Source organism: Panthera leo, chromosome A1 (genome assembly GCF_018350215.1).
Source record: "Panthera leo isolate Ple1 chromosome A1, P.leo_Ple1_pat1.1, whole genome shotgun sequence".
Classification (NCBI taxonomy): Eukaryota; Metazoa; Chordata; class Mammalia; order Carnivora; family Felidae; genus Panthera; species Panthera leo.
In genome coordinates this window covers 126740054-126765691 of record NC_056679.1, presented here as the reverse complement: position 1 = coordinate 126765691, position 25638 = coordinate 126740054, and the positions used below count along the sequence as shown (strand labels likewise).

At 37.0% G+C, this 25638-nt stretch overlaps 1 protein-coding gene across 1 annotated transcript in view; it reads right to left on the bottom strand.

Annotated features, from left to right (window-relative positions):
* RAB3C (RAB3C, member RAS oncogene family) overlaps positions 1-25638 on the bottom strand; it is a 259697-nt gene that overhangs the window by 19505 nt on the left and 214554 nt on the right. The window contains exon 3 of the mRNA XM_042906319.1: positions 24647-24771. Coding sequence (XP_042762253.1) covers positions 24647-24771 — 125 coding nt within the window. The remainder of the gene's footprint in view (positions 1-24646; positions 24772-25638) is intronic.

Sequence of the window (25638 nt, the reverse complement as noted above, 5' to 3'; positions counted from 1 at the left end):
GACACAGAGTCTATACCTATATATTGAGCAGTTTTTCCTAAAGATCTAAAAGATAACTGAGCAGTCCTGCACAACAAAGAATAGAGGCACCACATAAAAAAATGGCATAAGAGATACAGACATGGTAATGACAGTAAATCTACTGATGCTAAGGAGTGGCAGTAGGAATGACTGTAACAGAGGGGCCTGCATGCAGGTTTGCAACATGCAGGTTTGCAACATGCGGCTCAGGAAAAAAAAAAGTGGTTTAAAGGGTAACTAGAAATTAAGTGAAAGAAACCCATTTACTAATGTTAGAGCATCCACCAAATGGTGGACCAACTTCTGGAATGCTTTCTGGGGTCAGAGGTGGTGATGAATACCATTGTCTGTGTCCACCCTTTGACTTGATAGCCCAGATAGAGGCAGAGTCCAGGTGCCCTAACTAGCCCGCCACATCAGTGAGCCCTGGACCCCTAGCCCATACTACAACTTCCTGCTCCCCCAAAGCAGACCATTTTCTGCCCCTCTACAATGGCCCTGGAGCACAGCATGTCAGAATCTGATAGCCCCGTAAATGCTTCTGCTCTAGCCATCCCACCAGGGTGGCCCCAGCGTGCGTCCACTCCATCTATCTATGGAGGCCTCCACCCCTGGTATATATCCACTTTACCTCATACTTTCCCACAAGACTGCCCAGGTACACACTGCCCCAGGAACTCCAGTCAATGCCTGCTATAGCTACAGCCAGCCAACCTAAAGAGCCAGGCACACAGTCTACGCAGAGAACATGCCTACACAAGGGCACTCCTTCAAGACTGGGAGAGGTAGCTGTGTTCCCTGATACACAGTCACATAAAATGAGGAGAAAGATAAATACACTCCAAATTAAACAAGGAGGCAAAATTTCAGGAAAAGAACTAAATGAAACAGAGATGAACAATCTACTTTATAGGAAGTTCAAAAAAATTCAGTCATAGAATGAAAAGTACAGCTTAAGAAATACAGTCAATAATATTGTAATAATTTCGTATGGTGACAAATGGTAGTTACACTTGTGGTAAACATTGAGTAATGTATGGAATTGTCTAATCATTATGTTGTACACCTGAAACTAATTTTATAGTTATAGATACAATAATATCGTATGTCAAATATACTCACAAAAACACTAAAACATAGTTCTGTAAGTTCTTGTGAGATCAACTACTGAAGTCAAGACAAAGAAGTAAAAAGCATCCAAATTGGAAAAGAAGACATAAAAGTGTGGCTGTTTCCTGATGACATTATCTTGTACACTGAAAATCCTAGAATCCATAAAAATAGAAATTCATCAGCAATTTTAGTAATGTGGCATGTTATAAAATGAACATAAAGAAATCCATTGCATTTCTTTACACTAATGATAAACTATCTGAAAAAGAAATAAAGAAAGCTATCCCATTCACAATAGCACCAAAAACAGTAAACTACTTAGGAATAATTTAAGCAAGGAAGTCAAAGATCTATACATTAAAAACAACAAGTTTGCTAAAAGAAACTGGAGACAGAAATGGAAAGACATCTTGTGTTCATGGTTCAGAAGAATGAATAGTGTTAAAATGGCACAGTGCTCAAAGCCATCTACAAATTCAATGCAATCTCCATCAAAATAATGTATCTTTCAAAGAAATTGAAAAAAAACTATCCTAAAACTCGTGTGGAATAACAAAGGACCTCAAATAGTCAAATCAATCCTGACAAAAAAGAACAAAGCTGGAGGGATCATGCTTCCAGATTCTGAACTGGACTACAAAGACAGTAACAAAATTGTATGTAATGGGCACAAAAATAGGCACATAGACCCAGAGAAAAGAAGAGAGAGCCTAAGAATTCAATACTAGCACATATAGTCAGCTAATATTTGACAAAGGAGGCAAAAACACTCAGTGGGGAGAGGACAGTTTATTCAACAAATGATGCTGGATAAAATTGAGAGACACATGTAGAACAATGAAAATGGACTCCTATCTCAAAGCACTCAGTAAAATTAAGTCAAAGTGGATCAAGGACTTAAACATAAGACTGGATGCCATACAACCAGAGAAGAATATGTAGGAAAGAAGTTCATCAATATGGGTCTTGGCAATGATTTTCTTTCATATGATGCCAGAGGCACAAAAGCAAAAATCAACAAATGAGACTACCTCAAACTGAGATGCTTTTCCACAGCAAAACAAACAGTTAACAAAATGAAAAGACAACCTACAGAATGGGAGAACATTTTTATAAAACATAAATCAGATAAAGGGTAAATATCCATAATATATAAGGAACTCATAAAGCTTAATAACAAAAAGACAATCTGATTGAAAAATGGCAAGAATTAGCTATTTTTCCAAAGAGGACAGCAAAATGGCCAAAAGGTATAGGAAAAAGATGCTCATTACTAATCAAAGAAATGCCAAAACTACAATGAGATACTATTTCACACCTGTTATAAATGGTTAACGGCAAGAAGACAAGAGACAACAGGTGCTGGGGAGAATGTGGTGACCAGAGAACCCTTATACAATGTTGATGGAAATGGAAAGTGGTCCAACCAGTATGGAAAACATCATGGAAGTTCCTCCAATGATTAAAAATACATCTACCATATGATCCAGCACTTTCACTTTTGGGTATATTCCTAAAGGAAAGGAAAACAAGATTTTGACTACATATATGCACTCCAATGTTTATTATGGTATTATTAACAATAGTCAAAATATGTAAACAATCAAAGGATCAATAGATGAATAGATAAATGGATATAAAGATGTGGTATATATACAATGGAACACTATTTAGCTTTAAAAAAGGAGGATATCCTGCCATTTGCAAAAACATGGATGGTCCTTGAGGACATTATGCTAAGTGAGATAAATCTGAGAAAGACAAGTTCTATATGATATCACTTATATGTGTAATCTAAAAATATCAAACCTCAAAAAAAGTGAAATTGTATTTACCAGGGAATTCAGGGGTGAGGGGCACAAAATCTTTTTTTTTTTTTTTTTTTTTTATTTTTATTTATTTATTTTTTTATTTTTTTTATTTTTTAATATATGAAATTTACTGTCAAATTGGTTTCCATACAACACCCAGTGCTCATCCCAAAAGGTGCCCTCCTCAATACCCATCACCCACCCTGCCCTCCCTCCCACCCCCCATCAACCCTCAGTTTGTTCTCAGTTTTTAACAGTCTCTAATGCTTTGGCTCTCTCCCACTCTAACCTCTTTTTTTTTTTTCTTTTTTTTTTTCTTTTTTTTTTTTCCTTCCCCTCCCCCATGGGTTTCTGTTATGTTTCTCAGGATCCACATAAGAGTGAAACCATATGGTATCTGTCTTTCTCTGTATGGCTTATTTCACTTAGCATCACACTCTCCAGTTCCATCCATGTTGCTACAAAAGGCCATATTTCATTTTTTCTCATTGCCACGTAGTATTCCATTGTGTATATAAACCACAATTTCTTTATCCATTCATCAGTTGATGGACATTTAGGCTCTTTCCATAATTTGGCTATTGTTGAGAGTGCCGCTATAAACATTGGGGTACAGGTGCCCCTATGCATCAGTACTCCTGTATCCCTTGGATAAATTCCTAGCAGTGCTACTGCTGGGTCATAGGGTAGGTCTATTTTTAATTTTCTGAGGAACCTCCACACTGCTTTCCAGAGCGGCTGCACCAATTTGCATTCCCACCAACAGTGCAAGAGGGTTCCTGTTTCTCCACATCCTCTCCAGCATCTATAGTCTCCTGATTTCTTCATTTTGGCCACTCTGACTGGCGTGAGGTGGTATCTGAGTGTGGTTTTGATTTGTATTTCCCTGATAAGGAGCGACGTTGAACATCTTTTCATGTGCCTGTTGGCCATCCGGATGTCTTCTTTAGAGAAGTGTCTATTCATGTTTTCTGCCCATTTCTTCACTGGGTTATTTGTTTTTCGGGTGTGGAGTTTGATGAGCTCTTTATAGATTTTGGATACTAGCCCTTTGTCCGATGTGTCATTTGCAAATATCTTTTCCCATTCCGTTGGTTGCCTTTTAGTTTTGTTGGTTGTTTCCTTTGCTGTGCAGAAGCTTTTTATCTTCATAAGGTCCCAGTAATTCACTTTTGCTTTTAATTCCCTTGCCTTTGGGGATGAAGGGGGGGCACAAAATCTATGGCACTTAAGAGTACACATTTATGGGGAGTAAATAAGCCAGAGAGATCTAATGCATAGTGTTCTGAATATACAAAATAATACTGTAGTATAATTATATAATGGGATAAATATTGCTATAATGGCAGTCACATTACAATATATAAATGTATCAAAGTAACGTATTAAACTCCTTGAATTTACACAATATTACATGTCAAATTTATTCAATTAAAAAAACTAGTGGAAAAAAAAACTAGTGAAAAGATTAAAAAACAACTGGAATTTTCACTGACCTGGTGGCAGCATATCTTGGGTATCTGTAACCAGCCCACTTCAGACATACATTCTCTCTCCAGCTCTACCTTCTCTGTCACTTCTGTCTCTTTGACATGAAATCCATGTTTCAGTCATTCTTTTTTAAAAATTTGAGTATAGTCAAACACACACTGTTACATTACTTTCAGGTATATAACGTAGTGATTCAAGGACTCTAAGTTATGCTTACCACAGATGTAGCTACCATCTGTCACCATACAACACTGTCACAACCCCATTGACTATATTCCCTATGCTGTACCTTTTATTCCCATGACTTATTTAGTCCTGCCCCGCACCCACTTTGCTCATCTCCCCAACCTGCTCCCCCTTTCACAATCCTTTAGAGACCCTCTAGGTCCATCCACATTGTTGCAAATGGCAAGATCTCATTCTTTTTGATGGCTGAGTAATATTCTTTTGTGTGTGTGTATGTATCTATATATACATACATACATATATTCCACACACATATACATACATAACACATATTTTTTATTCATTCACTTACCAATAGACACTTGGGCTGCTTCAAGATCTCAACTATTGTACATAATGCTGCAATGAACATAGGGTGCAGAGATCTTTTCCAACTATTTTCCTTTGGGTAAATACTCAGAGTGAAATTATTGTATCATCGAGTATTTCTAATTTTTTTTTAAGAATCGCCATACTGTGGAAACAGTGGCTATGCCAGTTTACCTTCACAGTGAGAAAATGGAAGCTACACAGAGAAGGTCTTCTTGTTTCAAGGGGAAGAGTACAATCCTTTACTTTGGTGAAATAAATTGTCTTTGCATCTCACACTTGGCACTTATTCATTTAATCATTTACATCATATGCATCTCCCTTACAGGTATTTGAGTTTACAAACTTCAAGACCTGGCTGGGTTCCCACTCATCTATCTTGCTTGATTTCTTTAGCCTGCACTAGACAATCATTGCTTCCTACAAATTCTTTTTCTACCAGGTATTTGAAGCTTATTAGATGCTGTTTTCTATGAGATATAAAATTTGTCTAACATACCATTCACCTTTGTAACCATTTTAAAATGTACCATTTAGTGTTGTGCAACTAGCACCAATAAATCCAGAACATTCACCTCAAAAAGAAACTGTATCCATTAAGTAGTCATCTCCCATTCTCTGGCTCCCCCAACCTCATACTAGGGGCATTTTGTTCCCCAATTAGTTGTGCATCCCATTAGGTCTGCTCTGTATCCCACACAGTATTTAACACAGTGCCAGACATGAGCAGGTGTCCAGCAGATGTTGGCTAATTAAAGGATTGATTGCTGTTAATTGGTTCGGAGAAGGGGTGGAGTGGGAATGGAAAAATGAAAGAGAATCAGTTTTTCCTTTGTTTATAGTTAGGAACTGACCAAACCTGGGAGCAATTTTGTCAGCCTAATTATTGCTGGGGGGTGGAGGGAAGTGGTTACCAAGCACAGACTTCGAAGTACTATCATTTTGTTTCTGCCCTGTAGAAAAATTATGCCATAAATCAAATTAAACCACCTCTACTCAACTGGAAGCAAAGACATATATCTGAAGTATTTGAAGAAATGCAGGGTTGTTACACCTCAACTAACAACTAACAGGTTGAGAAGTGAAGGTTTTAGTGAAGAGATAAGGATCATTTATGATTGGCAGTTTGTTTATAAACAAATAGATGCTAGGTGTTTAAAAAGTTTGTTCCCTTAAATCAGTTTAATATTCCCTTTCTATCATAACATTTTAATAGGCTTTCACTGATCAAGGAGACAATTTTACAAGTTTTCAGCAAAAAGGTCATTAACTTCCTATGTATAGGATTTCAGTTTACAATAACATTTATATGTATTGTCAGTTAGTAGGTTATTTTCATCGTGAAGGATGCATATGAAAGAGAGTAAATAATATAATAAATTTTCAATTAGCAGGACCCAAACTATTGAGAGCTCATTGTGTTATCCAAGGTTTTAAATCTTAAATATAACTTACGGAGCACATACTATGTGCAGAGACTGTACTAGGCATTTTGCATTTATTTCCTAATCTTGGGACAAGCCCCATGAAGTACTTATACAATGCCCATTTCACAGCTAAGAAAAATGATTTGGTCATATTTTGGTAAAAAAAAAAAAAAAAAAAAGAATTGAAGCCTGACTCTAAAGCCTGCATTATTAACCTCTGCACAAGTCTAATGTTCATCTTCATATATTCTGGCAGTGCTCCACTCAACATTATAGAATGATAGCTGGAAACTTCATAAAAATGTTCTTTGGAATTCTTATCCTCTCTGAGTAATATGTTTTAATGTTTCCCAATTCTCCAAGAAATTGTTCTCAAAGTCGAAATATAGCTCTTTTGTATGGTAATGCAGACCAGTTGTCCTGGCCAGAGTAGATACAAAAAGCATGTGAAGTTTTATACAAATTACTTTCTTTCACATAGTGATAGGAGATTTAATAAAGGATGACTTAATTATGTCTTTCAGAACCTATCTGGAAAAGGAACCATCTCTTCAGCAGCTGGTTTGTTCCTTGAGTCCTCAAGGCAAAGGATGAGATGATGAATTCTTAATCTTTAAACTACTTTCTTAGAATGGCCATTTCTTTGTCAAATAAAGCCAATCTGGGTTAATGCCAGTTAATTAAAACTAAAGGCAAAAGAGAGAGCATAAAGGTATTGTATCTAGACTTATTGTGGAAAACATCTATTATGATGACTTTCACAGATGAAATATCATGGTTTATTCTGCACATGGATGGGGAAGATGTCCCGACAAGCACCAAAGAGAGTGTATGCTCAGAACCTGAGATGGAGACGGGAAAAAGTCACCGACTGACGACAAGTTGCTAAGTAAGAACCACAAAAAGCAGAAGATTAATCATCCACACAAATAATCCATTCCAAGTGACTTTCTGGTGAGAACATGGCATTTCCAAAAATTCTTTAAGGGACTAGGGTGTCTCCCAGATTTCTAACATGAAGGGCTGGATCTCTCTCTTAGCTGTGGTCTAATGAATGATAAAATTTCCAAGGTGCACCCATCAAAAGAGAATGGAATTGGTATGGATGGACTCACGAAAGAGTACAGTCAAGTATGGAGAGCACTTATTGTCCAAAGTGATCAAAAGAGATGGGAGAATACGTGTATCGAGGAGTGTGGGTATTCAGGTTTGTCTGCCCACTCATCTCCACTGGGTTAAGGAAGAATTTTCCTCACTCACTGGTATTCTCTTAGTGTCATAGGCCTGGCTCATAATAAGCAATCATTAGAATAAGGAATAAATGAGTGAACATTACTAGATTCCCTTTTCTTTGATGTAGGGCCACTGAGAAGCCTTATGAAATTGAATGCCTTTCCTAAGGGTATTTTTACTACTGGAAAAAGGATGCAATGATTATCTGACAGGAATATTATCAACTACATGACATTTACATTTCTCAGTACAAATAATAAAAGACATTTTTAATTAGAAATCAGTCCCTTGTGAATTTGGTTAAAGTGATTTGTTCTCCTATTATTCCCAGCTCTGATAATTTTGCCCTGAGAGAAAGGAAATAACATTGGCAAGTGTGCAAAGCTGATGAACAGACCTGACCTTCTGCCAACTGCTTCCACTAAGCATGTATTTCACAATTCAGCATGAACAATCCTCCTTAATTTGAGCTCTTTTAACTCTCAAAACTTAGATTAAATTCTATCCAGATGCTGCACTTTGTATTTCTTTTACCTAAGTTTAATTTTATTGTTAAATAACATGTGTAATAGCAATTTTTGTTTTCAAAAACCAAATAAAAAGCAAAGCCAGTAGTTTGCACAGATCTGTTATATGGAACTGTGCTTGTTTTTAAATATTTCACAAAATGGTTTGTAAGTTCATTTGAATGGGAAAAGAGCACAGCTTGAAAGATTCTAAGAAAAGAAGAAGGGGCCTGATTCTGAGCCAAATTCAGGTAAGACAAATGAGAAATGGAAAATTTTGTTATATGGGGCAGGAAACATGCAAATTCGAGACTAGCCAGAGGAGAACTTTTGATCTGCAAATGGTAGAAAGCGATGGGAGTTTGGAGGCTGTTAATCAAGAACATATTTAGCATTTTGGCAGCCCTTGAAGGAGCTGGACTTAGGGGAATTGGGTTATCTTAAAGATCAAATAAACGGCGGAGATCTGGGCGAGTAAGGAGTCGAAGAAAGATCACCTAGGTTAATGGGGTTGACCAAGAGAGCAATGAGTAAAACATGGATTTGCCAAGTCTTAAGGATTCATTAACTGGGGGATTTTAGAAGGTGAAGTAGAGAGGAGGTCCAGAAGAGAAGCAGCATGCACAACCCTGAGATCTATGAGAAACAGGAGTGTTTTACTCAAAGGTGCTTCCTGGGTGGCATTTCATGGATTGGATGACCGTCAAATTCATCATCCAAACCGAGTCATTTTTGAGACTGAAGAGGGTGTTATTAATACACTGGGAAATGAGCATAAGTCGAGTCTATCCCACGCAAACTGGGATACATGGCAACTTCATTTATAAGATATGGACACTTGCTGGGTAGTGCATTTCAGCCACCAGCCAAGAGAGTGGATATCCATAGGTTATGAAATAATGGCAGGTCAAAAGTTACTTGGAATTGGGGAGCTCAAATGAGACAAGGACCAGGGGAAATAGGGGTCACTTCTGAACCACCCCAAAAGTAGGATCATAAGTAAACCAACCCAAACATATTAAAATGTACCCTATTGGCTTATTTTCTACCTCGTGGGAACATTTAGCTAAAAAGAATGTGAGCTAGTGGAAATAACGTTTGGGTGGCCCTGCTTCTCTGCAGAGAGCTGTGTGAAGACAGGTACTTAGAGCCTTTAAATAGCATTGCTGGGGCTCCCTACTGCACCTAAAAGTTGGCAATGCCCACTATTTCATAAACACTACACTTAAGATTTAAATAAATCTTGAAAAGCTGAAGAGAAGAATCAATACATTTTGAAACAGGTGTTCTGAGTTTTGAAAAACAGACTTCAGGGCAAGTCTCTCCTTATTAAAGTTTGTCTCCCTCGGCCTAGCTTTATTACATTCTTATTTTCATAGAGACAAAGGTTAAAGATTAAAAAATTGAAGGAAAAAAGCATCATTACTTATTAAAGTTGGATGGCTGGAGGGAACATAGCAGGTCTGAACCCAAGAAGAAAGCTTTAAGTTTAAATGGCCAAGGTGGGAGTGTCGACTGCCAGAACTGCTCATGCTTTTCTGGCTTTGGTGCCCCAGCTAATTAAGTAGTCCTTAGCAAACTAAGTAGATACTCTTAGGTCAGGATGAAGCCCAGGAATTGAAATTAGCTATAATGAACAATGCAGACATAGCTACACTGGCCAGTTCTTAGGCTATGTTTTGTTTTTTTTCACATCAGATTCTTATGTTATACAAAAATGCATTTAATGGAAACAACTTTTAACCCCCTCCCCATTTAATTTCATAGTAAAGGGTGGCAAGTAGCAAATGCAAATAGCATTTGAGCAGTCATTTCCTGTCATCTTTGAAAGTATGGATTTCAGGGCCGCCTGGGTGTATCAGTCAGTTAAGCGTCTGACTTCAGCTCAGGTCATGAGGTTCCTGTGTTCGAGCCCTGTGTCAGGCTCTGTGCTGACAGCTCAGAGCCTGGAACCGGCTGTAGATTTTTTCTCTCTTTCTGCGCCCCTCCTCCACTTGTGCTCTGCTTCTCCCTCTCCAAAAAAAAAAAAAAAGTTAAAAAGTAATAAATAAATAAAGTAAGTAAGTATGAATTTCAGGATTCTAGTGAAAGACTAATTCTTTGTGCTTACACAATAGATCCTGACCCATTCACCCTATGATTCTCCACCTGACTGGATATCCTGTGATATCTCCATTCACCTGACTCTCCATTCTCTCTGCCTCTTTCTAGGTTGCTTCCCTTCTGCATATGAATATGTTGATTTTACTCTCAGGTTTTCTCTGCATGAGAGTTATTCAAGCCAGCCCCCTGAGATCATTTTTTACCCTTCTATACTCTCAGCTTCCGAAATCCAAACATCCACCAAGTCTTATTTTTTCTATTGCCTATACATTTAAAAAGCTCTGTTTTCATTTTTATCCTCACTTCCACTGCTCAATTTAGGCCTGTCCTTCTCAATCAATACAGTCAGGTGACATATAGGTAGGGTCTAAATCAGAGGTTCTCTGCTGTATATTAGAATCACCTTGAGGAGCTACAACATTCATGTTTGTACTCCAGAGATTTTGACTTATGGGGCCAGTGTATACCCATGGATGTGCTTCCTGTCTTCCTTCAACAATTCATCTTCTAACCAGTGGTCTCTAAGCATTTTCAATAATATATTTCTTCCAGTTCAAAAAAAATGTTCAGATGGAGTAGTGTCAGCATCATGACATCAGCACTCTGAATCATTTTTTCTCTCCCTTATTTACTACAAATTTGACATTCATCAATAAAAGTACCTCTGCACATTACATCAGGACACCTGGGAGATTTCTACCCACCCACGCAACAGAAATTATTAGGATGGGACCTTGAAGGGGGCTGAGAATCCACAGCAATTGGTGAATTTGTTCTATACCCACTTGCCACAATGGGGGGAAGGGATGGAAATGGAGAGTGCCAAACAGGACAGATACTCATTCGAGGTAAAGAATTTGTGTAAGTCCAGCTAGGATTCTTTGAGAAGATAAACAAATCACAATACATTCGCTAGACTAAGAAAAAAAGAAGAGTCAAACTGTGAGAAATAAAAAAGGAGACATTACAACTGATACTAGAAATACAAAAGATTTCAAGAGACTATTATAAAGAACAACTATATGACAACAAATTACACAACCCAGAAGAAAGTGATCAATTTCTAGAAACACAAAACTTAGAAAGGCTAAATCAGGAATAAAAAATCTAGACCAATAATGTTAGTAAGGATACTGAATAAGTAATTGATATCCCTGATGGATATAAATATTAAAATAATAGCAAACTGAATCAAAGAACATATTAAAGAGATTATAAATCATGGCCAAGTGGGATTTATCCTTGGGAAGCAAGATGGTTCAACATATGCAAACTAACAAATGTAATACATAACAATCATAAGAGGAAAGAAAAGTCATGTGACCATCTCAAAAGATGCAGAAAAAACATCAGACACAATATAACATTCTTTCATTAAAAAAAACAAAACTTTGCAAATCTGGTATATAAGGAACATAACTCAACATAATAAAGGCCATATATGACAAATCTGCAGCTAACATTTTACTCAATGGAGGAAAATTGAAAAATTTTCCCCTAAGAGCAAAAACAAGACAACAATGCCCACTCTCAGCATTCTTATTTACTGTAGTTCTCTAAGTTCTACCTAGAGCAATCAGCCAAGACAAATTTATAAGGCATCCACATCAGGAAGGAAGGAAATAAAACTGATGTCATTTGCAGATGATAGGATTCTGTTTTTAAAAATGTGTCAGAGACTCACCCAAAAAACTATTGGAAAACAGTAATTTCAGTAAAGTTGGAGGTTACAAAATCAACATGCAGTATCTATCAATTGCCTTTTTATACACTAATGAGGAAGCATCTGAAAAAGAAATACATAAAATCATCCTATTCGCAATAGTGTCAGAAACAAAATGCTGAAGAATAAACTTTACCAAGAAAGTGAAAGATCTGTAGAATGAAAACTACAAGAATGTGCTAAAAGAAATCAAAGCAGGTACAAACAAATGGAAAGACATCCTATGTTGATAGATTGAAAGAATTTATATTCTTAAAATGGCCATTGCATCCAAAGCTATCTATAGATTCAGTGCAATTCCCATCAAAATAACAAAGACATTTTTTCACAGAAAAAAATCTAAAATTTGTCTGAAACTACAAAAGACCCTGAATAGCTATCGCAATCCTCAGGAAAAAGAACAAAGCTTGGAGTTACCACAGGTCCAGATCTCAAACTATACTACAAAGCTATAGTAATAAAAAAACAGTATTTCACTGACACAAAAGTAGACACATAGACTAGCAGAACAGAATAGAGATCCTGGAATAAAACCCTGCTTACATGGTCAATGAATATTCAATGAGGTAGCTAAGAACACTCGGTTGAGAAGGAATAATCTCTTCAACAGATTTGGACCCCTATCTTTAGACTACTCATAAAAATTAACTCAAAATGGATTAAAAGTTTAAACATTATACCTGCTACTAAAAAACTCCTAGAAGAAACATAGGGAAGAAATGCCTGGAACTTAGGCTAGGCAATGATTTTTTTTGGATATGACACCCAAAGTACAACCAACAAAAGCAAGATTCAACAAATGGTACTACATTGAACTTAAAAGCTTTTGCATAACAAAAGAAACCATTTACAAAATGAGAAGACAACCTATAGAAAGAATTATTTTGCAAACCATCTGTCAGATAAGGAATGAACATCTAAAATACATAACTCAAATAACTCACAGTAAAAAAAATCTGATTAATAAATGGGCAGAAAATTAAATGGACATTTATCCAAAGAAGTCATTCAAATGGCCAAACGGTATTATGAAAAGATGCTCAACACCTGTTATATAGATTATAATCAAGAAGATGAGATAACAAGGGCTGGCAAGGATGTGGAAAAAAAGGGAGCCCTCACACAGTGTTAGTGAGAATGTAAATGACTCCTACCACTATGAAAAACATGAAGTTTCCTCAAAAATAATAGATGTATCATATGATCCAGCAATTCTACTTCTGGGTATATGCCCAATGGAAATGAAAACAGAATTTTAAGAAATATATGTACTCCATGTTTATTGTAGCATTCACAACTGCCGAGATACAGAAACAAAGTGTCCATCAATGGATGAATGGATAAGGAAGTTGTGGTATATATACACACAATGGATATTATTCAGCCATGAGAAAGAAGGATATCCTGCCATTTGCAACAACATGGATGGTCACTGTACATATTATGCTAGGTGAGGTAAGTCAGATGAATTTAAGTGCTGCATGATATCAGTTATATGTGGAAATCTAAAAAGCCAAACTTGTGAAAACATATTAAGATGGTAGTTACTGGGGGATGGGGATTGGGTAACAGGAAAGATGTTGAAGGGTACAAACTTGCAATGGTTAGTAAATAAGCCCCAGAAATCTAATGCACAGCACAGTAAATACAGGTAACCGTAGTGTACTGTAACCCTCAAACTTGATAAGAGACTAGAACGTAATTATTCCAAGTATTTTTTAAAATTTTGTTTAATGTTTATTTATTTTTGAGAGACAGAGTCCAGGTTGGGGAGGAACAGAGAGAGAAGGAGACACAGAATCTGAAGCAGGATCCAGGCTCTGAGCTGTCAGCACAGAGCCTGACATGGGGCTCAAACCCATGAACTGTGAGATCATCACCTGAGCCAAAGTCCAACGTTTAACCAACTAAGCCACCCAGGTGCCCCTAATTATTCCAACTATTAAAAAGACTAATTATGTAAGGTGATAGAGGTGTTAATTATCATTACAATGGCATTCCTATTACAATACAATGTAATATAAACATATGAAATTAACATGTTTTACACCTTATATTTACACAATGTTATATGTTAAATATATTTCAATAAAAAACAAAAACCAAAATAAAGATTTGGTACTAATAAATATTTTAAATTATGGTATATTATTGGACTAATACATTACAAAATATGGGAAACAACTAAAAAATATGTGAATACTGATATACAAATAAATGTAAGTGTTAACATTTTCTTTCTGTACCCCAGCTGATCTTAAACATCTTAATTTTAGGAACACTGCCAGAGTAAATGGTCTAAAGTGAAATGTGATCTTGTCACCACATTGTTTAAAACATAGCACAGTTATTCAGAATTTGTAAGACAAAACTCACTTACTCAGCCCTACAAACAAGGCTCTTAATGTGCTAGCTTTCCAAGCTTTAGATCTCTCCAGATCTGCTTCTTCTGCCTAGAAGGACAATCATCTGTTTGTCGACCTACTCAATCCTATTTATACTTTAAGGCTTGGTTCAAACATCATCTCCTCAATTCCACCATTCCCAGAGTCTTCAGAGAGGGAGTATCTACCTTACAAGCTCTTCTAACACTGAGTCAACATCTATATTATGGCAATATATATTGTCTTTTAAAAGTCTTTGTGTATGTGTCCCTCACTAGACTAGAATCTGCTTGGGAGGCTGGAGTTTGGTCATACTGTTGGTTTGGTCTCAGTGCTTGACCAGTAGGTGGTGTTCAGTAATACTGAATGAGTGCATAAAATGCTGTAATGAATTCCCAACTTACCCAACAAAGCATTTATCTCCTATCACCCCTCCGCAAAGAAATAAATTCTTAATGTGACCCTCCTACAGTTTAGGATGAGAATCTACAGCACATTCAGTTTAACTGCAATCCCAAGCAGATTTTGCTAAATTCTCACTGGACCCACTAATTATGCACTGTTCTATAACTTCACACTCCTATTTTGAACAACAAAACCTTCTTAAAAATGTTATAACTATGGGCCACAGGAGGCCAGACTACGGTGGCACATGAGGTGGTCAGTAGGAAGCCAACTTTGTGGACTGGGTTCCTGAGGCAGAGAAGCATGGTTGCCAACCATGAAAAGCATCACTTGGCACAACTTCCTTCTGCTAGTTCTGGAGTAATCTGTGGTGTGTGTGTGTGTGTGTTTGGCTTGTTGGTTTTCCCTGTACATCACTGGTCTCAATCATGACCATGTGTTAGAATAACCTGAGACTTAAATAAAGTATAGTTAGGTTCTGGGTCAAGATGGTAACACAGGTGAATACTGACCTCACCTCCCACAGACATAATGAGTCTACAGCTACATATGGAACAATCCTCTGGAACAAAAATCTAAAAAGCAGCTGAGCGATTCCTACTCACTGGGTGAACAGGAAAATGGCCACATCAAAGTGGGTAGGAGAAGCTGGGGTACAATCTTGACCTAAATTTAATTCCTGGCTTAGCAATCTACCATGAGGAAGGCACTCAAAACCCAAAGCTTCTCATTGAGGGGCACACGATTTAAACCCCACATACGGTATCAAAATTTTATGACCTGTGCCTGAGAGACAAGCCCTCCAGAATATCTGGCTTTGAAAATGAATGGGGCTTGCATCCATGATACCTACAACATTGTAGTAAAGTGAGAAAAAGCTCTTAAAGGGCTTGCACACAGACCTACATCCCAGGGCCTAATGCAGAGATAGCCAATTGAGAGACACCCAAACTTTATATGAAAGAGGCTCATTGGCTAAACACGAAGGATCAGTCTGAGGGGTACTCATCTAATTTAACACACATCTTCTTTTTTCAAAGAAGACATATGGAAGGCCAACAGACACAAGAAAAGATGTGCATCACTAATCCCCAGGGAAATGCAAATCAAAACCACACTGAGGTATTACCTCACAGCTATCAGAATAGCTAGTATCAAAAAGACAAGAAATAACAAGTGTTGTCTAGGACAAGAAGAGAAGGCAACCTTAGGGTACTGTTGGTGGGAATGTAAACTGGTAGGGCCCCTATGGAAACAGTAATAAGGTTTCTCAAAAAACTAAAAACAGAAGTAGTGTGTGATACCTAATTCCACCTCTGGGTATTTATCCAAAGAAAACAAAAATACTAATTTGAAAAGATATATGCACCCCATGTTTATTGAAGCATTATTTATAATAGTTAAGATATGAAAGCAACTGTGTCCACTGACAAATGAATAAAGAAGATGTGGTATATATACAATGAAATATTACTCAGCCATAAAAAATGAAATCTTGCCATTTATCACAGTTTGGCTGGACCTAGGGGATATTATGCTAAGTGACATAAGTCAGTGAAATCACATATATGATTTCACTTATATGTGGAGCATAAAAAATAAAACAAGCAACAACAAAACAGAAACAGACAAATAAATATAGAGAATTGATGGCTGTAAGAGCTGGGAGGATGGGGAGAGGTGAAATACATGAAAGGGACTTAAAAAGTACAAACTTCCAGTTTTAAAATAAATTAATGATGGAATAAAAAGTACAGCATAGGGAATAAAGTCAGTAGTATTGTAATAACTTTATATGATGACAGATAATAACTACACTTACCATGGTGAGTATTTTGTAGTGTATGTAATTATGGAATCACTATGTTGCACACCTGAAATTAAGGTAATATTACATGTCAACTATACTTCAATTTAAAAAAAAAATGAAGCACAAAGATACCGAGAACAGATTGATGGCTATCAAAGGCTCAGAGTCAGGGGTGGACAAAATGGGTGAAGGGGGACAAAATATAAAAATCTCCAGTAATACAATAATTCACTCACAGAAATATAATGTATAGCATGGCGACTTTAGTTAATGATACTGTATTTTTTATTTAAAACTTGTTTTTTTTTTTTTTTTTTTTTTTTTTAACGTTTATTTATTTTTGAGACAGAGAAAGACAGAGCGTGAACGGGGGAGGGTCACAGAGAGAGGGAGACACAGAATCTGAAACAGGCTCCAGGCTCTGAGCTGTCAGCACAGAGCCCGACGCGGGGCTCGAACCCACAGACCGTGAGATCATGACCTGAGCCGAAGTCGGACGCTTAACCGACCGAGCCACCCAGGCGCCCCTATTTAAAACTTGTTTTGAGAGTAGATCTTACAAGTTCTCATCACAAGAAAAAAAATTTCTAAGTATGGTAACAGGTTACCTCAAATTATTGTGATCATTTTGCAATATATATATATATATATATATATATATATATATATATATATTTTGCAATATATATATATTTTGCAATATATATACATTTTGCAATATATATATATACAAAATATATATACATTTTGCAATATATATATATCATTCATTATATCATATATATATGATATATATGTATATATACATATATATGTATAGACATATATACATATATATACGTATATATATATATACATATATATATATGATATATATATATCATTCATATATATCAAATCATTATATTTTACTCCTGAAACTAATATGATGTTATATGTCAATTATACTTCAACAAAAATAATTTAAAAATACTTTGGGTCCCATTTTAGAGATTCCAACTAATTGGCCTGAGTATGGCTCGAGTACTGGGATTTTTTTTCAGAATCCTTACTCTGGATCCAATCTTCCTTCTAGATTTATTTCCCTCTCCCTGCTTTGCTTTTATGTGACTTGAATGGCTGAGAAAGAAAGAGATCCTATCAGTGTTCTGAGGCCCACCTGTGACTTCTGAGTTAATTCATCTGTTATTCCCAATCTCAGAGCAGTCTGATATGGCTCAGGGCATAAAACCATCAAGATAATAGCACACTCTACAATTTTTTGATTTTTCATTATTTAGAAGAGAACTTCCTTAAGTGGTCTTGAATACAGATGCTCTAAATTGGTGTTCTAAAGGTACTAAGAAATTCTAAAGGTACTAAGAAAAAGAAAGCACAGAATGGTTAAAGAGTTTTCTAGTTTTAATTAACTAATAAACTAATTTTGGAGGAGACTCCAAAAGACTGGCATTTGTTGAAAAGAGAAGTTATGTATTTGGATAAGATTGCATTTAAGAGAATTTATCCTTAATTAATGATGTAGTCATTTTCTGGCATCTTCCACTAGAAGTCTGTAGATCACTGGAAGACTGTGGCATCCAAGAACAGAGTTTAAATCAACTTACTAGTTATATAGGAACTAATTTCCACCTGGACTGTAAAACAGAAAACTGAATTCAGTTAAGACGTATTCTGTACCTCAAAGTTGTACTAAGGATACAATGACTCAGGAGTGAGTTTAGAGGTCAGGGAAGGTATAATGCTATTATTATAATTATGTCCAATGAAAAACATATGAAGAGAATCTGGCTGCTTAGGGTCAGACCACATGGATCCAAAAGTTCATGGTTTCCCAGGATAACATAATTTCACTTTATAATCATTGCCTTGCTTTCTCTTCTCTGGGTTGGCAGCCAAAGACTAGGGTGGTTTGTGCTAAAAGATTCATAGGAACAGAGCAGATTACAGAAACCCGGAATAAGAATTTTCAAGTTAGGGACCCCAGGTTCAGCAGGAATCTGAAGAATAATCACTAAAACTCAAAAAGGCAGACTTTCCTGGCTGAGTTACAATGATGTTCCATTGATCTCAGTTAACTTGTCTCCACCAGTAATATCAAGGCATGTGAGGTAGTATGGTCAATGCGCCCAAATTTTTAACCTTGATAGGATAGAAATGTCCACAGAGAGTCCAAACACTTTCAGACATAGTGAATCTGGCTGCCTTGATTTATCTAGACCTTTTAAGAAGTAATTATATATCCTGTCTGTACTACAACAAGAAACAGTTCCTTTAGTATAGTCTTTATGATGTGAAAGAGTATCCTTTTCTCTTTGTCTTTAATTTACCTCTTTCTGCCTCAACAGATTATTCCCTTGAAGGGATCAGTTAAGCTAGTCTTTATGGAATCAGTGTGCTTCATAGTATAGACAGAATGAGTTTTGTCGGTCTTCACATTCCTAAAACAGAAGCAACTATTGACTCATACAATTCCATGTCCCTCCTCCACCCTTCAAATTGCACTTGTTTTGATGTTTTCCAGCTGTTTAATTTATGTACTCAAGATATTAATTATATTTCTGATATACAGAACACATGTTCAGCTTCCTAACAGAAAAGATACATATTTTATGACTCCCTGATGTCACTGTCAGTGTTTAATAAATATATGTCAGATGAATAACCAAAACAAAGTAAGTCATTACACTGGTAAAATGGTAGGGAAATTATTTCAGATTGGAAAAGTGGCCAAGTGTTAACATATTTTATAGTTGTCAGAAATCCTCATGGGGTCTCTGTACTAGACAAGGGAAAATATACAGAGGAAGGGTCTGGAATTTAGGAATGCATGCACATAATATCATGACAACTACTTGAATGCAGAGTAATAGGGAATAAGTATCTATTATTTGCTTTAGGAATAAATATTAATCCAAATTAGAAACATTTCAAAACTGGATCCTTACAAATTATTTATAAAAAATAATCACTTCTCTCAATTTTAATTTATCTTCAGTCTTTGTTTCTTTGACTACATTTTTGGCAAACTTCAGAATTTCTGTACTTTCTGCCCTGCCAGGGCTTACAAAAATAGTTCAAATATTCTTTCGTCTATAATTTCAAAGCAATACAAATCCCTTCCCCTCTATAAATTTATTTGTTCTTATTTCTAGTTAAGTGACTTCCATTTTAGAAAAAATTTATTTCTATTTTTTCTAACTTAAGTTTTACCTTCAAATTTTAAGTTATATTGTACATTTATTTAGATTATTGGCATATTATAAATGTTATTTAAACTAAATACAAATCTAAAACATTCCCATATATTGTTATAGTTACATGCATCTGTAGTAAATGTTGAAAACGTGCATTAGAAGAAGAGAATCAGCTATAAGATATTGTAAAGCTCTAGGAGCAATTCTCTACTCTCTCCGAAAACTTGCCACAATCTAAGCCCTCATTCTAAAATGTGATTCTGTTGTGTGAAATTCAGAGGGTGCTTCTTAAAAATTTAGATTCTGGGCTTCCACTTTAGAAACTCTACTGCAACAGGCTTGAGAGGGTTGACAATGTGCACTTGAAAAAGAAGCTCAGACAATTTAGCTGCAGATGGTTACAGGACCACCCTAAATAAGAAGCACAGCTATGGGGGTAGATAGAGGAATCTACAGCTCAAGGGAGCGGTCAGGGCTAGAACCAGATTTCATTGTCACTGTTGGTGGGAATGCAAGCTGACATAGCCACTGTGGAAGAAGTATGGTGGTTCCTCAAAAGTTAGAAATGCAACTTTTTTCTAGTAATTGCACTACTGGTGTTTACCTAAAAAATACAAAAACACTAAATCAAAGGCTTGTATTCCCTCTTATGTTTATAGCAGCATTTACAATAGCCAAATTTTTTAAGCATCCCAAATGTCTATCAATTGATGAATGGATAAAGAAGATGGGACACACACACACACACACACACACACACACACACACACACACACACAGGAATGTTATTCAGCCATGAAAAAGAATGAAATCTTGCCATTGGCAATGACATGGATGGAGCTAGAGTGTATTATGCTAAGTGAAGTAAGTCAGAGAACAAGAAATACCACGTGATTTCACTCATAGGTGGAATTTAAGAAATGAAACAAAAAAGTGAAGAAAAAAAAGAGAGAAAAAAGACAAACCAAGAAACCCATTCTTACTATAGAGAACAAACTGATGGTTACTAGAAGGCAGGCAGGGAACAATGATACAGGTGATGGGGTTAAGGAATGTACTTGTGATGAGCCTGGGTAAGGTATGGAAGTGTTAAATCACTACATTGTATACCTAAACCTAATAAAACCCTGTGTGTTAACTCTACTGGAATTAAAATTAAAAAAAAAAAAAAGATTTGGTTTTCATGGTCTGTATGTCTAACCATGGAAGTGGATAGGAACATCTAAGGGAACATGGAGATAATGAAGAATGGTAAGCCCAAGAAGGAAAGCCAAAGTGCAAGTAGCAGAAAGAGGAGGGGTCTTCCAAGAAAACAAAAAGTATGACTCGGGAGGGAGGAGAACGGAGGGCAACATGGGATGGAAGGAAAGAAGGCCAAGTTCTACAACGAGGGCATACCCAACAGGGCCAAGTGGAACAGTCAGGAAAGAGAAAGCCAGAAAAATGCTGTCTGTATACTTTATCTCAGGTACTACTATGTTTACTCCTGGAAGGTAGGGTATGGTATTCCTAACAGGTGACACACTGTAAACACTTAGTAGAGGTCTGGTGAACTAAACTGCATTAACAAGAGCAGCAGCCATACACAGATTTTAAATACCTTAGCTACAACTGAGTTCCTTCAAGTACCCTCATCAGGGTTAGCAAATGTTACATGGGTTTAACCGTCCACAATGAAGAATTAATTGTAACCAGACTGATGGAACAGTTATTTCCAACCATCCACCCAAATGTGGAAATGACAAGTAAAAAGAAGTGCCCAATCTCTGTGTCTATGTGAGAGTATTCTGGAGATTTACTAGTACTTTTTAAAAATAAAGCAAAAACCTTTAAAATAATTTAGATTGTGAGAGTGGTTTTATTTCCATACAAATGATCTCTCATGATCATTTGTCGAAGTGTGTGCAGTCATCAGAACAAGCCACATTAAAGGAGGTAAATGACTCTCTAAGAATGTACAAGTGTTGGTTGCTATGACAACTGATGGGTTATATTAAATAGCAAAAAAAAAAAAGTCAATTAGAAACCATTTGCACAGGAGTGTAAAACATTTCTGCCTCACAATTTCAGGAACTTTCCTACATCTCTGTATTATATGAAAGGGGTTATGTTGATGCCAGTCATAGGCGTTCTAATAAAGGTCACCCTCTTGATGCATACCCATCATTATTTTTTTGTTTTAATGTTTATTTAGTTTGAGAGAGAGAGGGAGAAAATGCACATGAGTGGGGAAGCGGCAGAGAGATAGGGAGAGAGAGAAACCCAAGAAGACTCCACACTGTCAGTGCAGAGCCCTATGTGGGGCTTGATCTCAGAAACTGTGAGACTATGACCTAAGCCGGAATCCAGAATCAGATGCTTCGAGGGCTGAGCCACCCAGGCACCCTGCATTCCATCATTCTAATGCTTCCTTCCATAACCTGCTCTTTGGAACACCCAAGTAAATTACACCCAAGTAATTTACTTTGGAACACCCAAGTAAATTACACCCAAGTAATTTACTTTGGAACACCCAAGTAAATTACCCAGTAAAATTACTACTTTATTAGAGTAGTAAAGAATTTATGCAGTTACCAGGCTCTTTTGTACTCCTAACATTAAACAGTACTTGGCTTCAATATATTTTTGTTTGAACCAAACAATTTTCAGGTTAATATATAGAGGCACTTTCTATCTGTGGAGCAGTTCCCCTGCCCTCAATGTGGCATATGCCTGACAAGTGAAGAAAATAAAGGGTGAGAAGAGAGGGTTTCAAGAAACCACCCTGCTAAGCCTCTCCTAGGTTTCCCTTCTCTCTTGGAGACCTCCTATTCTCCACCCCTAACTTCTTGAAGTGCTTGAGGGGATTAAAGAGAGTGCCAAGTTTTCAGACTTAAGAAAAAAAAAAAAAAACACTGTTAAAGTGATAGAATGGGAGAGCCCCTCTGAATGAAATGATAAAGGCTCAAGAGCAACCACAGAGAGACAAGACGTCAGCTATGTGACTTTCTCATGGGCAGCTCCACAAACATTGATAGAAGGATTCTTGTGGCCATTGGGTAATGGCCTTTAGGGCCACTGATGAGAGCACTGATCTCATGAAGAAATATTCAAGCTCTCAGACTGGATTGCTCATAGTTCTTTTATGAGATTACCACATGATAAAGTGACCCAATGAGAGGCTCTCTGCTTTTCTAATCTGTGCTGCCCAGTATCAGCTGAATACTCCCAAAGCACCCCTTGATAGCAGTGCTTTTCAAATTGTAGGTTGAGGCCCATCACTAGGTCCTAAAATCAATAGTGGGTTGAGACCACTATTAAAAGATAAAAGGAGAAACAGAAGAGGATAGAAAAATATCAGAGTGAATCTCATCTACTGAGGGTAAATATACTTTGTGAAACTTCTGTTTCATTCTTTCTCTGTACATACATATGCACTGGGTTGCTAGATTAAACATGTTTTTTACTGTAGGTACTGGCCAAAAAGGCTGGAGAGCCAGAGTCTACTAAGAATACCTCCAAGTTTTCTGTTGTGTAAGGAGGAAGAGGGAGAGGGGAAGGGGAAGGAAGAGGGAGAGGAATAATAAAAAAAAAAATTCCAGCTCTTTTGCTCTAGGGCTTGAATTGTTTCCCAAATCCACTCTCCACTTCCATAATATTATGCTAGGTTCTAACTTTTTTTACTCATTCTCTAAATGTCTTTGCTCCATTGTGCCCTTTATTCATAACGTTTCCTCTCCCCTTTATGTTTTTCATATTCTGTCCTCCTTTAGGGTCCATTCAGGCCTTATCTTGGCATTGAACCCATATGATCTCTATGTCCTCTCATCAATCATTTCTTTGTAGCTGTTCTGCTCAATTCCACACACTTTCTCTACAGGTGTCCTGTCTGCTTTGAGTTTTATCTGCCTACTGTCCTACTTTGCTCCCATACCCCCTGGCACCCCTCTCCTGATCTGCCTCCTTCCCCCTGTTGCTTTCCCTTTGGTGTATACCTCCTAGTTAATTATCCTGTTTTTATTGTCTTGCTGTTTCTGCTTTTCTATGCGTATCTCCAGTTTTCCCGCTTGACTGAAAGCAACTTGAGCCCAGGGACTGTGAATCATACATTTTTGTATTCCCTGTGCTATTTGGCATAGGGCAGGGCATATAACAGGTGCTCAGTATAAAATGCCTTGAGCTGAAAATCAGTCACGAGTCCCTGCTGTGCACCAAAACTCTACCCTACTCACTCAAGTATTTTTCTCTCAAGACACACTGTTTTGTGTTTAAAATGGCTTTGCGACTTCTAAAGCTAGTTTCTATTTTTTACCTTGGTTTTATCTACAAAAACTTGGTAAAGTAGGCCTGGGTCATGATACTCATTCTTGAGAGATGAGGAGATGGAATCTCAAAGACATTTTTAACAGCAACAAGTTGTCAGCGATGTCTCCAGAACCACTATCAATAATATGACCTATTTGTGCTTCTGAACTCAAGTAGAAACCAGACAATAATCACACATTATAATAAAGTGCTCACTCAACACAAAATGTTGCATATGGAGGAAAAAAATAGCAACAAAAAAATAGCAGGCAAGGCTTAAACTGTGTTTCTCATGAAAAAGAATTTGAATACCTTGTACTAGATCAACATTCTGGCTATTTTGCTTTTGTTATTATGCTTGGATTCTAACAGTGCCAGAGAAAGTGGGAGGAGATCCACTTCTTACTTACCAAGGATATGTTGGTTTCCATTCAAAGTTGACAGTCTTTTCATTACACCCACCCTAGCAATTAGTGGTTACTCTGTGCAGTATTACAAATAATTACCAACCTCTGGTTTGTGTGTGTGTGTGTGTGTGTGTGTGTGTGTGTGTGTGTGCGTGTGCGTGTGTGAATTTATCACTTACCAAGCTGTTCTCCTAAATGTTGGCCTCTCTCCGTTGAGATGACCCGCTCATCTTCCATGTCACATTTGTTCCCAACCAGGATAACCTGGGCATTATCCCAAGAGTATGTTTTAATTTGAGTTGACCTAAAAAGAACAGGCAAAAAAAAAAAAAAATGATCAGAGGAGAGAACAACATAAAATGAAAGAGAAGGAATATGTCCTACAGATGAGGATAATAGCAAAATATGAAGCCCAAATGCCTGACATTTAGAATAAATTAGTTCAGTGCAATTTCATCCTTCAGATACTTAGAGACTGACTGAATCAAAAATCCAGGGAACAATGGTGTTGTATTAAGAATTCTGTTTTGGGGGTGCCTGGGTGTCTTAGTCACTTAAGTGTCTGACTCTTGATTTCGGCTCAGGTCTTGATCTTGAGGTTTGTGGGTTTGAGCCCCATGTCAGGCTCTGCACTGACAGTATGGAGCCTGCTTGGGATTTTCTCTCTCTGCCCCTCCCCTGCTCATGTGTGCTTTCTCTCTCTCAAAATACATAAACTTAAAATAATAATTCTGTTTTATTTGGTGATATTAACATTACTACTATTTCTTCCTTCTACCTCTACCTAATATCTTTATACTCTGAGCAGCCAACCATCCTGGTTTGCTCACCATGTTCTCAGTTTTTGCAGTAAAAATCTCATGCTCCTAGAAACTCCTCAGTTCCAGGAAACCCAAAATGGTTGGTCAGTCCATCACACGAAAAAAGTCATTTTCCCTTATTACAACAATGTAAAGAGCTAGGACAATTAGGGCCTAGGAAATATGGGGATAATGTTAATTTCTAAATATTAAATTTTTTTTTAATATTTATTTATTTTTGAGAGAGAGAGAGACAGAGTGTGAGTGTGGGAGGGGCAGAGAGAGATGGGGACACAGAATCCGAAGCAGGCTCCAGGCTCTGAGTGGTCAGCACAGAGACAGACACAGGGCTCAAACTCAGGAGCTGTGAG